Genomic DNA, 13,652 nt, shown 5'->3' on the forward strand with positions numbered 1-13,652 from the left:
GGAAGACAGTCATATGCTGCGAGCGCTCAGTCCGCTCAAAGGAGGCGAGGGAATACTACACGCCAAAATCAGCCTTGTGCAAGGTACGGTACAAAACCATCGCTGTACAGCATGACGTTGATGCTGTATACGGACATGTCGTCGCGGTTGCATGTGGGTACAATAGCCTCGCGTGTGAACTCAAATCTCGATCTCATCACGGCTAGGATCTGATTGAACAATGGGGAAGAAGCGCTTTCAGATTGGTGTTCATTTTCCGCTTGATGATGTACTAGACGCCCTCAGGAATCTGGTCCTCGTCAACATTGACTACTCTGGAGAGAGTAGTCGATATGGACGAGTTCCGGGCTGATGCTTGATATGACGTTGTCTGCGGAGATGTAAGGACGATTGCTCTTAACTGAAGTGTACTCATTCTCCGGAAGCACATCGCCCCCTGGGAACCCCTGCAAGTTGTCGCGAAACGGCGTCCCTTATGCCGTATTAACCCTCCAAACACCATCGTCAGTTGATCTACGACCGACGCTTGGAACAGATCTACACCTTAGACGGCAACGGTGTGGGCCACGATGCAAGCCACGATGGCCGCCATTTGGGAGCGGTCGAGGCCCTCCGGCAACGAAAGATGCGGCAAGCGGCCGCAGGAATAAACCGTACTTTCTCCATTGACAGCACATGTCTTGATTATTCCACTTACTTCATATTACAGCAGTTGAATAAACGAATAATACTGTAATAATGAGAATTATTCTGTAGAATAGCTTGTTCTCGCAGGGCCTTGGGGTCGAAGCCCTCCGGCAACTCATCATGCAAAGTGGCCTTGGTAGCATTCCCATGCAGCACGGAGGCAGATTCTGGAAGTATGTCGATGGAATTAGAGCTGGCGAGATCACCTGGGTCGTCACTCAGGAGCGGCCGAGGCCCTCCGGTAACTCTTTCTGCAAAGTGGCCTTGGTCACATTCCTATGCAACCTAGAGGAGTATTCTGGAAAACCATAAATGTGGAACGGGGGCTGACGAGATTCTCTAGGTATCTCACCTTAAAGGGTACTCGTGTCTTTCTGAGAGACATAAGCCAATCTTGGTCGATGGGAGGACTGGACGTCTTCCAAAGAGTACGAAGGGATCAATAGCCCGACCAAGGAGGACGCTCGTATATTGTGGTTGGTAAGACCGCGTCTGCATTTGGGATGCCGAAGGTAGTGGTATTAAAGTCGCTAAGTATATTCTGTTCAAGTAACTTACTTCGAATCTATAGGTATACAAGAGGACACTTCTATACGTATTCCGATCAATCAGTTTGATTGAGCAGAGCAACAGTAAAGTTGACTGTTATTAAAGGGGTGTGTGATGAGTTATTGCAGCAAGTCTCGTTTCGTGCAATGCAAAGCCCGAGACGACCAAAGTTCGGCAGAGCTGCGACAAGAATAAGCTGGATGCTGAAAGAGACTGGAACCATTCAACCTTAGTTGGTCTGGACGTATATTCAGTAAATATTGGGCAAAAGAAGCCACTGGGATAAATTATAATAAAATGAGCTGGCTAGTTTTGACAAGGCGCTCATTTTACTACAGTTGCAGTGCCTCTCCAGACTTGAAGATGTCAATGTTGCAGTCCGGCATAGCCTCCAGCATCACCGAAGTCTAGCAGCCTATACATAACCAAATAACTGATCAGATTTCCATCAATTGGCACGATAGTGTAGTGGTTATCACGTATCCTTCACATACATTTACCATGTATTCGGATAAGGTCCTGGGTTCGACCCCCAGTCGAGTCATCTAATTGTCTCGGAAGAGATGTGTCTTTCAATTTTTTCCCTTTTTGCCTCCTTCTGGAGGCCGAAGGGGAAATACATAGCCTTTTTTTACTATGCACCAGTCTTCTTCATCATTCCATTTTCTTTTTGCTTCTTAGGTTTCAACTAATGGCAGTACGACCCCCAGAAGGACAGCAGCATAGTCTTGCCCCAAAAAAAGAGATACAGACTTGGTAAACATCTGTCCAAGGCCGGGAATGATTTACCCATAAGCCCGTCATATGGGTGTTGTAGGTAACCGTTATGTGGTGCCAGCACTTCTTATTCGCTGCTATAGGTATACCATTAATGGCGAAAGCGCCGCTCCCACCAGATTATGCCATACAGTCGCTTGGTGCTATTAGAATGATGTTTATTCCGTTGGACAATAGAATACCTAATTAGATAAACTAGCCTGTTAGGCCACGGGAATTATTCATACCAAGAGCCGCGCTATCGCCATCAAGGGATGTGGCATGTCGCAATATACGCGATTTTCGTGTTGTTACAGGTAACCCGACTATTCTATTCCGGCTTGTTATGCCACTAATACCTTAAGTACTCATAGTCAATGACAATCATGGCAAAGCCCATACCCCGTTTTCTTAGCTCGTCCAATGCCTCTTCATGATTTTCTAGTAGTAGTAACAAGTTGATGCATGTCGCACCATTTACCAGCTGGCTGTTCTCGACGGCGCCCTCGATGGAAGAACCCTTACTGCTTATTGCTAGTCGATGCTGAGGGAATCGCTTCGGAAAGCACCGCCTGACTGCGTTTACCTTCATGTTTCTTCAGACACAACTCGCTGGATAACCTGATCTAAGTCCTCGTTCTTGAGTCCCAATGTCTCCATCGCGAAGTCTTCCTTGCTTTCCCAATCGCCATCCACAGCGCCAAGGGCAAAGACCAGGTCCTCGACGGCCTCCTTATCTCCCGCATTGGCCTTCGCCTTGCTCTCCTTGATAAACTTCTCTGAGTCCAGCCAGTTCACTTTCCACTTGTCGCCCGTCGCCTTCTCGAGCGAGGCCAGGACATCGAGCTGCGAGACGCAGAAACTCTGAATGAATAGCATCTTGTTACGGCCAATCTCCTCGTCATGGAGCACCTTGACCACGGCTTCGGAGACGCGCTCCAGCGTCGAGGTGGAGCTCCGGTATTTTCCATCGTCGAGAAGGTCGGCAGTCCGTGTCTTCAGGTTGAAGTGCAGGAAGTTCTCCTTCAGGCCCCAGTCGAAGAGGTGGCCCGTCACGAAGCTCGTCCAGGTAAACTCGGGCTTGGCCAAGGCGAGCTCCTGCAGCCTCTCCCGCACGTGCACCTTGGCCAGGAAGAGCGGCACCAGCTCCTGCACGCGCTCGCTGCTGGAGTCGCAGCTGCCGAAGTCGGCGGGGATGAAGCGCTTCACGCCGGCCGCTGCGGCCGCGTCGGCGAGGCGCAGGTGTACGTCCACGTCCCGTGGGCGGAAGCTGGCGATGACTGCGTCTTGGCCTTCCAGTGCTTCCCGTAGGCTCTCGAGGCTCATGTCGTCATCGACTGTGACGACGCGGACGGAGGGGTCCGAGAGTGGGACGGACTTGGACGAGCGGCGCTGCAGGACCGTGATGTGAAAGGTGCCCGCTGCGATGAGGACCTTCAACATGGGAGCTCCAAGGTCTCCGGTAGCACCGAGGAGGGCAACGTTCTTGATCGCCATCTTGTGTGGCTGAAGACGCTGCAATCGACTTATAGGCGGTCCAAGTGAGGGTCAGGTTGGCGCGCAAATGAGGAAGAAACTGGAGCCAGCGGATTCAACTCAATCTTATGGGGATTACAGGTCGAATAGCTCACTAATAGCACCAAGATACAGATATGAGTCAAACGACGTCAGTAGAGCCTAGATGCGGAGTTGCTGCTGCCAGGTTGATAGCCGTGAAGTGGGTCGCCAGGTCTGGGAAACGGGAGTCAGCCCAATAGGTACTTAAATCAGATCAGTGTTATACAGCAAGCGACCGCAGGAATAAATCGTACATGCAGTACGTTCTCCCCCGGTAGCACCTGTCTTGGTTATTCCGCTTACTCCAGAGTACAATACTGGAATAAACAGAAATTACTGTAGTAACATTCTGTAGAAGTTTTCATTCCAGAAGACTTGACAAGCAGACAAGTATTCGCCAGGCCCAGGTGTATTTCCAGCATGGCGGTTGTAAGTTGGCCATTCCTGATCTACACTATCAACCTTGGGTAGAAAGATACTTGGAAAAAGCTTCATAGTTTCCCATAGTGAGGGAGGCCCAGTCTCAGGTCATCCCGAGTGAGCAGCTCCGATCGCTACATCAGCTAGCAGCCTCGAAGAGCGCTGTAAACTGCAACCTCGCTTGCATGTGGCCTGAAAAGCCTAGAACTTGTAGCTCTTTGCTGAATGTGACAGGTCACTAATCGGCTCCACCCCCATGGTCAAGCGCAAGCCCATCGGACGGTTGCATGCAGCGATCGGAGCCATGGTCATATAAATTGTGCTACAGCCTCTATTCTACACAATCCATAAGTACCTAGTCATCTCATTGCCCATTAATGATGTGCAGCATCCTGAAAGAACTGTCTCTGCTTATATCTTGTTGAGGATTTGCACGTTGAGAGTGAGCAGCTATGAGCGCTTCTAATAATAGAGCAAGCAGTCTCACCCCGCATTTCCGGGCCACAGTTCGCCAAACATTCGATGTTAGCGCATGTGAAAGCGTGTTCCACTGTCAGCAAGACGCGCCTGGCCTAAGTTGGTACACAAACATGAAGCCACCCCACCATCAATTGAACCCATTCACAACCTAGCGACCTTTGAGGTCTTTTCACGGCGCGGCGAAAGAGTTGTGCGAAACATGAAGGATCCAATCGGCTGGACGAGATGGCGCCTGTACAGCAAACCTTTTCCGTGATCCCCGAGCTGCCAAAGGCCTTGGCCAATGGCAGCGACACCGCGAATGCCCGGTCATCGAAGCCGCCCATGACCACGAAGCAGGCCAAGAAGCTCTACAAGGCCGCCACCAAGGTCCCGAAGCTGTCCAAGGCGGAGCAGAGGCGCCAGGACTTGATGGAACAGGATCGGATACGGCGCGAATTCGAGAAAGAACGGAATCAGGCACGCGCCAAAACGGCCAGGGACAAGAAGAAGGAAAAGGAGGAAAAGGAGAAGGCGGACAAGAAGAGGAAGGGCCTGCCTTTGAAAGAGGTCCATCCGTCGCAAGACACCTTGGCCCGTTTCATGCGACCGCTGAAGCCTCCCAAGAAGGTGGAAGAGGACCCGAAGCCACCACCGTCTCCCTCACCTCCCTCACTACCGCACAGTGCCCGGGATGACGAAAGCGACGATACGTCACCTATCGGCGACGTGCTTGCAGACGACGATGACGACCGGCCTGTAAAGCGCCAGAAGCTGGAAGAACCAATTGAGCAGGCTGTCGATGCTGTTCCATGCGACCAATCCCCTTCTGCATCGCCTAAGGGGGAAGCGCAAGAGGAAGCTGCCCCAGAGCTCCCAGCTGTGGAGGTTGAGACGGCGGAGGAGGAGTTACCGCTGGCGCAATCTAGCGATCGTGCTCCTGATGATATGAAGACTGAAGATCAGATCGGAAAGTGCAATGCCAGCGAGTCCTTCTCCGCAGACGATGGACTAGATGACGAAGACTTCAGTGCTCTCTTCATAGATGTCGCTCCTAACCCAGAGCCCGGACCAGTCAAAGCCCCCGAGCTGCGGCAAAATCAGTTGCTACCGGAACCGCGAGACCCGTCAGAACCGCCAGAACTTGCTCCACGGTTGGAGAAACATGTACATCCGCCAGCAACCACCAGGGATGCCATTGACTCTTGCGACAGCATAGGCTCCAGGACCCAACTCCCAAAGGTGGATGTTCCACCCCGTGAAACCCAGAAAGCAGACAAAGATGCCCGAGATAGGCCTCCGGCCATTGGTTCTGTGGGACTGGCAGAACCTACTGTTTTGGGCCCCAGAGATTTTGTTTCGTGGATTGCATCTAGGTCTCACACATCGTCTTGTCCTTCCATGGACTCTGGTTCAAAGACAGCTCACTCAAATCTGGCCGCGGATATGGGATCTGCCACGAAACGGCCGCTGTCTGCTGGAGTATCCTCTCGTCAGGCACCTGTTGCGAGGAGAGAATCCCCGCCTGTACCACAAACCACCAGACAACCCCTAAATACTTCAAATGCCAAATCCGCGAATCTTACTACCACCCCAAAGATGGCGCCACCTCCACTCCCACCCAGATTACAATCATCCAGGTTTGAAAGCTCGGGTTTAGCAGGAAGCCGGCCCAGGTTTTCACCAGGAGCTGCGACTGATGTAATGACGAACAACTACACGCCAGGCCAAGATAAGCCTGCCAACGAGCACATGCCTCCCAGCAGTACACAACTTTTCCTGTTCGATAATCTGGATGATTTATTCCCCAGTCCTTCTCAAGAGGTACAGGAGATCTTCGAGAAGCCACGAGTGGCCCGTAACCGGACAGAAACGCGACAACAACCGTACCCACCTCCACGCTTACACCCATCGGCCACAGTGGCTAAGATGCGGAACTCTCCTGTTACGCCTCAACTATCAAGTATCAGACAGCCTATGCGACGCCCGTTTCCAGCTGGAAGGATGGTGTCGTCCATATCGCCAGCGAAACCAAAGCACATTGATGTACTTCGTGCGCCACTACAGTCCCATGGTCAATGCAGCGTGAGCGATGAGGACTTCCCATTCCTCTCGACGCAAGACTTTTTTATGTCTTCTCAAGACATCCGAGAACTCGAGGATGACACGTCATCTCCCATTAAGCCATCAAACCCCCCTGGGCAGATTGATTGTCGCCAGCCCACAAGCAAAACTTTATCGCCAAAGCACAATGGCTCAAGAACCGCAATTAAAAACCCAGACAGCCAAGCCACGGGATCGGAAGTTGTACCACATGTCCAGACTCCAGATCTGGATAGGCAGGCGGCCACAGGAGTGCAAGCTCAACTTCCACACCCCTTCAAGGCCCCGATGGACCCTAGCTCGCAAGCCAGTAGCTTGCCCGACACCCCTTCGTTGCCTCGTCGAAATATTCGAGCACCCCAGTCCCGATTCATGCACCCACGAGCGACACCCCGATCTTCTGCAAATGGAGTGGCTCCCGACGAGCAGCGAAGCAGTTGCAGTAATCCATTCCGCTTCTTCAAGACTGCAGGTAATGGGACTCCACGGCCGTCACCAGGATTCCAGAGCGCCAAAACAGTTGCAGTCGCCGAACCAATAGAGGCTGCACCTTCACAACCTCGTGAAACGCCGCCGCGGCCATCGCCAAAACCGTTCTTCACCTCCAGCGGCACACGAGAGTTAACCTTTTTAGCCATTGAGAGGAGCAAAAGGACTGCGCGCGAGGATTTGCACGCGCGAAGGAAGGCAGATGAGGAATTAGCCAAACAGGAAAAGAGCAAGCGCCCCAGGGAAACCACCCATAACGAGCCAAAAGTTCCCACTAGGGAAATCCGGCCTCCGTCCGACCACGATATTATTGATGATGATGATGATGACGATTACGAATTGGACGAAATATTGTTAGCCTCGGACTTGGTCAAGGATCCGGTCTCTAATAGAAATACCGAGCCGCTCGCGAATAATGCAGCAAAGCGCGAATCCAATCAGACCAAAAGCCAGCATCGCAAGAACCCCGTTGCGGCAATGCCGGCTCAAAACAAGGCTCGGGGCCCGGACGAGAAGAAACCAGAGTCGGCAGTCCAAAGCAAACCGAAGAGCCTTAGCTCATACGAGAAAATGTTGGAGCTCGCGGCGCGGCAAAGGAATGGACCCGACCAAGGGGGGAAACGTATAGAACCTATGTCGGAAGAAAGCAATAAGGAAAACAGAGAGCAGGATATACCCCCAACTTCCCAAGGCACCGACTACGGCGACGCCACATGGGACATGACCGATTTGGACTTAGACTTCTTGTAAGAACCGGGTATTGGCATAAAATATAGAAGTTCGGGCGCAATACAGGAGAAGGAAGACTTGCGCATCAAGATGTAGTTTACCTTATCTCATGTCAAAAACCACAACATGACATAGTTTACATATATTTTAGAAAACATGAAGAATGCCTTTTATACCAGAGGTTGCCTACAGACTAGACCGCTCCCAACTTCAGGGGCGTAAGGATCAGAAATTGTCAACATGGGCAACCTTGTCACTTAGTTCGGGGCATGTTGTTGGGCCACTAATTCACTTGGTCTCCATGATCCAGGGTTTCTTGTGTGGTGATAGATTCTTCACTCCAGATTTCCAACTTTGGGTTACAAGATCTATTGGGTGCGTAAAACCTCTACCTACTCAATGCCACCCGCTGGTGCAACGAACTAAACCATGTGTACAGCTTTACTGAGCCTAGCAAGCCATGGATTGGCATGATGCTTCTCCTCCTGGCGCTCGTACATTTCTTCCTCGGCTTTTTCCTGCCGTATTGCCTGAAACTCGGACGCGAAGTCGATTTGGTCCAAGGGAACGACTTTTGACTTGAGGAAGAACTTGAAGAATATGTAGAATGCTAGCACATGACGGTTAGCGGGAAGGCAGGTAAATGGAAGAATATCAGTGGAGGCATGTACTGACCTGCGAAGATGAAGACGTTCAGGTAGCAGGTCAAGAAGCCCGTGGCAGTGAACTTGCCGTCAACAAAAACATCGAACCCTGAAAAGAGTTAGTTCCGATTTTGCTCAGTATGCCTAGTCGTTGCGAGCCGCGCAGCACTTACCCGAGAAAAAGACTACGAGAAACACTACTAGTAAAGTAGCCCATGCCACGTACGGCTGACCTGGGCTCTTGTAAGGCAGGTCTATAGTGGTTGATGTCAGCATAAGCCCAGGATTGTTGAAGGTGATGGAACGCACCATTTCGGGAGTAACCCTGAGCCTTCAGGCCAGCATGGAACCGAATATAAGTAACCTCAATAACGATCCAGCCAATAAGCCCAGCAACGGTGGTGATGTTGACGAACCAGCCGAAGACGAGGGCGGTGCTGTTGCCGACGTTGAGGTAGACGAGCGGCAGCAGCAGACAGGTGAGGCCGACGGCGTAGTGCGGCGTGCCGAAGCGGTTGCAGCGCTGGAAGAGGGCGGGGGCGTGCCCGTCGCGGCTCAGGCCGTACAGCGTCCGGGACGCGATGAAGACGCAGGCCGAGGCGCTCGAGATGGCCGAGGTGCAGACGACGGCGTTGATGATGGAGGGGACGGCCGAGATGCCGGCGCGCGCGAAGGCGATGACGAAGGGGGACTGCTGCGCGGTGCCGGTTGCGAGGCTGAGGCTGGGGTCGTTGAAGGGGCTGTTTGTTTCTTGGTTAGTACGCGAGTAGAACCAGGGGGAAGCGCTCCGCTGCTACTTACACGATCATGCCGACGATGAGGATGCTTAGCACGTAGAAGACGAAGACGCGGTAGAAGGTCTTCCGGGTGGCGGCCGGGATGATCTTGCGGGGGTCCTGCGTCTCGGATCCGGAGATGGCAACGACTTGGATGTTGCCGTAGCTGAAGGCGGCGGAGAGCAGCACCTTCCAGAAGGCCAGGAACCGGCCGGCGCTGCCCGTCTTGATGTACGTATTGAACGCGCCGGGGTTGTACCAGTATAGGAACCCCAGGCGCTCATGATTGGGCCCGCCGCCGAGATCGACCACCAGGCCGCCGATGATGAGGCCTATGATCAGCATGATCTTCAGGGAAGCGAATATGAATTCCGACTAGATGTGAGGGTGGCGTTGTTAGGGACATTGGTCTGGAGGGGCGGGCATGTACCGCCAAGATCGGTTCAGATCAAGGACACTGAGTCCAGGGGGGCGGCATGAGAAACGTACCTCTCCATAAAGCCGAACGCCGCAGAAGTTCAAGACAACGATGAAAACCAGAAAGACGGTGATCCACACGGCCGGGCTAACCCACCAATTCCAATACTGCATGATGGTCGCCGCCGCGCTGATCTCCGCCGGCACCGATATCGCCATGGTATACCCTTCTCTGCTATCAGCTGGGTACTGAGTGGGATATATGCCCCATGTAGGATCAAAAAGGACTACTTACAAAAGTTCCATCCCGTCGCCGCGCCCAGGGCCGGCTCCACGAACTTGGTCGCGTGCCGGATGAAGCCGCCCGTGCAAGGCATGAACGCCGTGATCTCGCCCGTCGTGTAGGAGACGCCAGCCGTCACTATGCCCATCACGATGTAAGCCAGGAGAGCGCCCGCGGGTCCGGCGGTGGCGATAACGGTCCCGGAGCTGAGGAAAAGACCCGTGCCCTTTTGTTATACAAGTTCCCGTTAGTCGACGACGCATTGTACCAATTCGGTAATCGGGTTTACAATAACGTACGATCATGCCGGCAATGGCAATCATGTTGATATGGCGGGACTTGAGGTCGCGCTTGATCTGCTCGGTCTCGGTGGCCCGGGCGACTCCATCGTCAGTGCTGCAGTCCTCCATGTCGGTGGCAGCATTGAAGCTCGCCGCATGCTTGTCGTCCTTTTCCATTGTGAACTTTTGGGGGAATATGTGCAGCAGATTCAGACTATCGCCATGAGCCAATGGCCGAGTAATAAAACTCGCAGCATCGCCAACTGACTATAACAGAACTTGATAGCCCACCTGAAGGCATCGGAGCACCTTCGGCGCCCTCAAGCCGCGCAGCTACAAGGGGTGTCGGGGTTGACTAGGTAGGCCATGTCGGATACGTGATAAGGCCAACCGGGGAGCCAAGATCCGCGAGATAAGCTAACGGTAATCATGCCACTATCGACGCTGAATTGGGGGAGGCCGGTGGTAGGAGGCCGGGGTATTGGGGTTAAACGCCGGTGTGCGGAGACGTGTTCCACTCGAAGGGGGGTCCCAAGTTTATAGGATCCCTGCATACCCTACTTACATACTTGGAGTCACAATCTGCAGATAAAAGGTATGACTCGGCCTCTGTTGAAGCTATTTTGTAGTTAGAATCCAGATAGAGTCGTCAAATAACGAAACCACTTTACTTCTCAAAGCGTCGAGGGTTTACTCAGCTGCTCAATCATGGATGACAAGTTTGAGCTGTACGACCTTCGGGTAGAGGTCGTCTGCCCCCCTGGCAAGAGGATCTTGTGTGGGGCCAAAGCCGGGGACTATTTCACGCTCAAGGGTGAGATGCTGGAGCTGCCCCCGAACCAAGGCATCAGCATCTACAGCCTGTGTAAGACTTTGTTGTTATATCCGGCTCAAGTTTTCGGGTCCCTAGAAATTCCCCTACTGACTCATAAGAGAAAAACAGCCGCAGTACTCCCGCTTCTCCCCGCCAAGCAGAGAGTCACTTCCAAGAATGACTGGATGTCTACAGACGCCCTGATTGCGTGTCCCGATCCGAACTGTTCGTCTCAGCTCAAAATCGTTCGCGAGGGGATCCGCACATTCAGCCACGCGGAGACCACAGTTGTGCCCTTGGAAAAGTGATGCTGGAATCAGGCGAAGAAAACTCTGTCCTAGATACTGCAACCAGCGCTGTTGGACATATTTATCCGATTTCCTTCACCAATGCTGACGAAATCGAGTCGAGGCTCATAATTACACCGGCAGATATGAATATGGCTGTCTTGACTGTCGAGTGTGGAGTGGTTTTGATGATGTGAGGCGTCATTCGCGCTCAGAGAACCTGCGACGATGGCCGAATTCGAGTCAGCCGTACCACCTACGGATGCTATACGGGGACGATCAGGGTATCGCCCTCGTCTGTTCTCAATAAGCTTCGTCACTATTCTCTCAAGGAATCGTGATTGCAATCAGCAGCTTGAGCCTGGCGGCGAAGATTGCCCAGGGAAAGCGTATGCAGTCTGCAGTTGGTCGGATAGCATCACAGATTTGGTATTCGATTTGGCTAGTGGTGTCCTCAGGCGTCGAAAAGAAAAAGGAAGCTATGTCATATTTCTCAATGTTTGTATCTTGTTGGATTATCGAAGTCGCGGTTCAGCTTATGCTGATCAGAAAAGCCGCACTGTAGGCCGTCATTGCATGGATCGAATCTTGGGAGAAATAGAGCCAGGCCGCAGAACTAGGGATAAGTCGCAACATCTCCATGGCATTCGAGTAACCGGCCTGGAACACCTCTAAGTTGGATGCGATGTCTGGGCCTTTGATTGCGAGTTTTTTCTGAAGTCTTTGAACTCGCAGGGTCGACCCCCGCATTGCTCATTGAGAATCCGATTGCCTTACACGGGCGCTCTTGCATGTATGAATATCGCCGTCCTCGTCTGACTGGAGGCAACGACAATATCCGGAGAAGGACTCAAATCAATCAGACAGACGTTACACATAAAGATGTCCAATTGCTGTAGTCATGATCAATTGGGGTAAGCCGACGCCTGAGATGATATATGCTTGAATGCAGGGCCCCTCTGAACCCCGCCGGGACTGACCGGCATTTGCCTGGGATGTACCTTTAGTAGGCCGGCAATCCACAAAACGAACGGCAACTTACCTAACCTCCAGCTCAAAATAACAATACGTCTACAGGTAGCGCCGCCCAGAGAAAGAAGTTACATTTGCTACGTCCTCGCAGAATAGCGCGCACGCACCAAACCTTGCATCCCGTTCATCGTCAACTTGCGCAATTTGGAGGCTCCTAAACCACTAATACCACGCCCCGAGATGGCAACCCCTAATCAGCCCAGGGTGAAAGCCGCCCATGTGAACATGATGACCGACACCATCATCAAGAACCTGCCCGCGGACGGGTTGAGGATGATTGCACGATCGCTATTGGCGACACACCCGGAGATCACAGGCACCTTTGAGGCAGAAACTCGAAGGTACATCCAAGAAACGGCTTTGCCGGCCGCTTCGCGGGCGACGGCGAAGGTAGATGCGCAGTGGCTGGACTCCACCCGGAATACCGTTCGCTGCATGGTCGGCTGCGGGCTGTGTTACCAAGCGCTGCCTCTCGCCGGAGACCTGGCCGAGATCGCCCTGGATCTGTCGCTACAAGGAAACGACGAGGAAAAAGCTTGGGCGTCGGACCGTCTGGCGTCCATCGATGGAGATATGGTCCAGGCCGTCACGGCTGTGCAGAAGACGCTCTTGGTGCCCTCGGGGGTACGGGAACTTACGGGAGAGGAGCTGTCACTGGTCCAAAACCTCCACCAGATATTGACGGATGGCCGACAGTCGGCTGCGCAGGCGTCGGTGGAGTATCCGTACAGCAGAGCGCTTGCCGCCACATCGGGCCTGCTTGGGTCACCGGCCGAGCAGGACTCGGAGCTGATAACAGACCTGGGAGAAACAGGCGACGCCCCCTCAGAGTCGCCAGAGACGTTTACGCTGAACGGCAGGAAGCTGCCCCGCGTCTTCTCGGGGCTCTGGCAGCTGTCGAGTCCGGCCTGGGGCTCTGCGCCGACGGCAAAGATCCTTTCCCAATTCGTCAAACATGTGCAGGGCGGATTCACTGCCTTTGACATGGCCGATCACTACGGCGATGCCGAGATCATCTTTGTAGGTGCTGGAGCCATTATGAGGTAATCGTCTGCGAGATGGAGGGAGAGCCAATACTGATATTGCCCTGTGTAGGGTCGCTTTCGCTCAGCATACCCGCACAAGGAGGCGCTTTTCGCCGCCACCAAATACTGCGTCTTCCACCCCCTGACCGTCACACGCGATGCCATTAGAGCGAATGTGTCCGAGCGGTGCCAACGACTGCAGACCCAGCGGATAGATCTTCTGCAGTTCCACTGGCAGTTTGTAGGGCTCCCTCTTGGTTGTTCATTCCGCAACAGTGCTTCGACTTCTGACATGCGCATAGTATAACGATCCACAATACCTCGACGCCCTACGCCACCTCGCT

At 53.1% G+C, this 13,652-nt stretch overlaps 5 protein-coding genes across 5 annotated transcripts; 3 read left to right on the forward strand and 2 right to left on the reverse strand.

Annotated features, from left to right (window-relative positions):
* Window positions 1-2,580: 2,580 nt before the first annotated feature.
* On the reverse strand, window positions 2,581-3,489 carry PG985_000496 (uncharacterized protein; the record flags this gene model as incomplete). The annotated part of the gene is made up of 1 exon (XM_066820265.1): window positions 2,581-3,489. The coding sequence occupies one exon, from the start codon at window positions 3,487-3,489 to the stop codon at window positions 2,581-2,583; it is 909 nt and encodes a 302-aa protein (XP_066691144.1).
* Window positions 3,490-4,674: 1,185 nt separating this feature from the next.
* On the forward strand, window positions 4,675-7,770 carry PG985_000497 (uncharacterized protein; the record flags this gene model as incomplete). Its single annotated transcript, XM_066820266.1, has 1 exon — window positions 4,675-7,770. One exon carries the CDS (start codon window positions 4,675-4,677, stop codon window positions 7,768-7,770), a length of 3,096 nt encoding a protein of 1,031 aa, XP_066691145.1.
* Window positions 7,771-8,171: 401 nt separating this feature from the next.
* Window positions 8,172-10,327, reverse strand: PG985_000498 (amino acid transporter; the record flags this gene model as incomplete). Its single annotated transcript, XM_066820267.1, has 8 exons — window positions 8,172-8,359; window positions 8,425-8,502; window positions 8,567-8,647; window positions 8,703-9,133; window positions 9,195-9,544; window positions 9,659-9,828; window positions 9,882-10,095; window positions 10,169-10,327. The coding sequence occupies 8 exons, from the start codon at window positions 10,325-10,327 to the stop codon at window positions 8,172-8,174; spliced, it is 1,671 nt and encodes a 556-aa protein (XP_066691146.1).
* A 531-nt stretch (window positions 10,328-10,858) lies between these two features.
* On the forward strand, window positions 10,859-11,272 carry PG985_000499 (uncharacterized protein; the record flags this gene model as incomplete). Its single annotated transcript, XM_066820268.1, has 1 exon — window positions 10,859-11,272. One exon carries the CDS (start codon window positions 10,859-10,861, stop codon window positions 11,270-11,272), a length of 414 nt encoding a protein of 137 aa, XP_066691147.1.
* Window positions 11,273-12,463: 1,191 nt separating this feature from the next.
* Window positions 12,464-13,330, forward strand: PG985_000500 (uncharacterized protein; the record flags this gene model as incomplete). The annotated part of the gene is made up of 1 exon (XM_066820269.1): window positions 12,464-13,330. The coding sequence occupies one exon, from the start codon at window positions 12,464-12,466 to the stop codon at window positions 13,328-13,330; it is 867 nt and encodes a 288-aa protein (XP_066691148.1).
* Window positions 13,331-13,652: the final 322 nt, after the last annotated feature.

Source organism: Apiospora marii (assembly GCF_038362585.1).
Source record: "Apiospora marii strain CBS 49790 chromosome Unknown utg000001l_segment0_segment0, whole genome shotgun sequence".
Lineage (NCBI taxonomy): Eukaryota > Fungi > Ascomycota > Sordariomycetes > Amphisphaeriales > Apiosporaceae > Apiospora > Apiospora marii.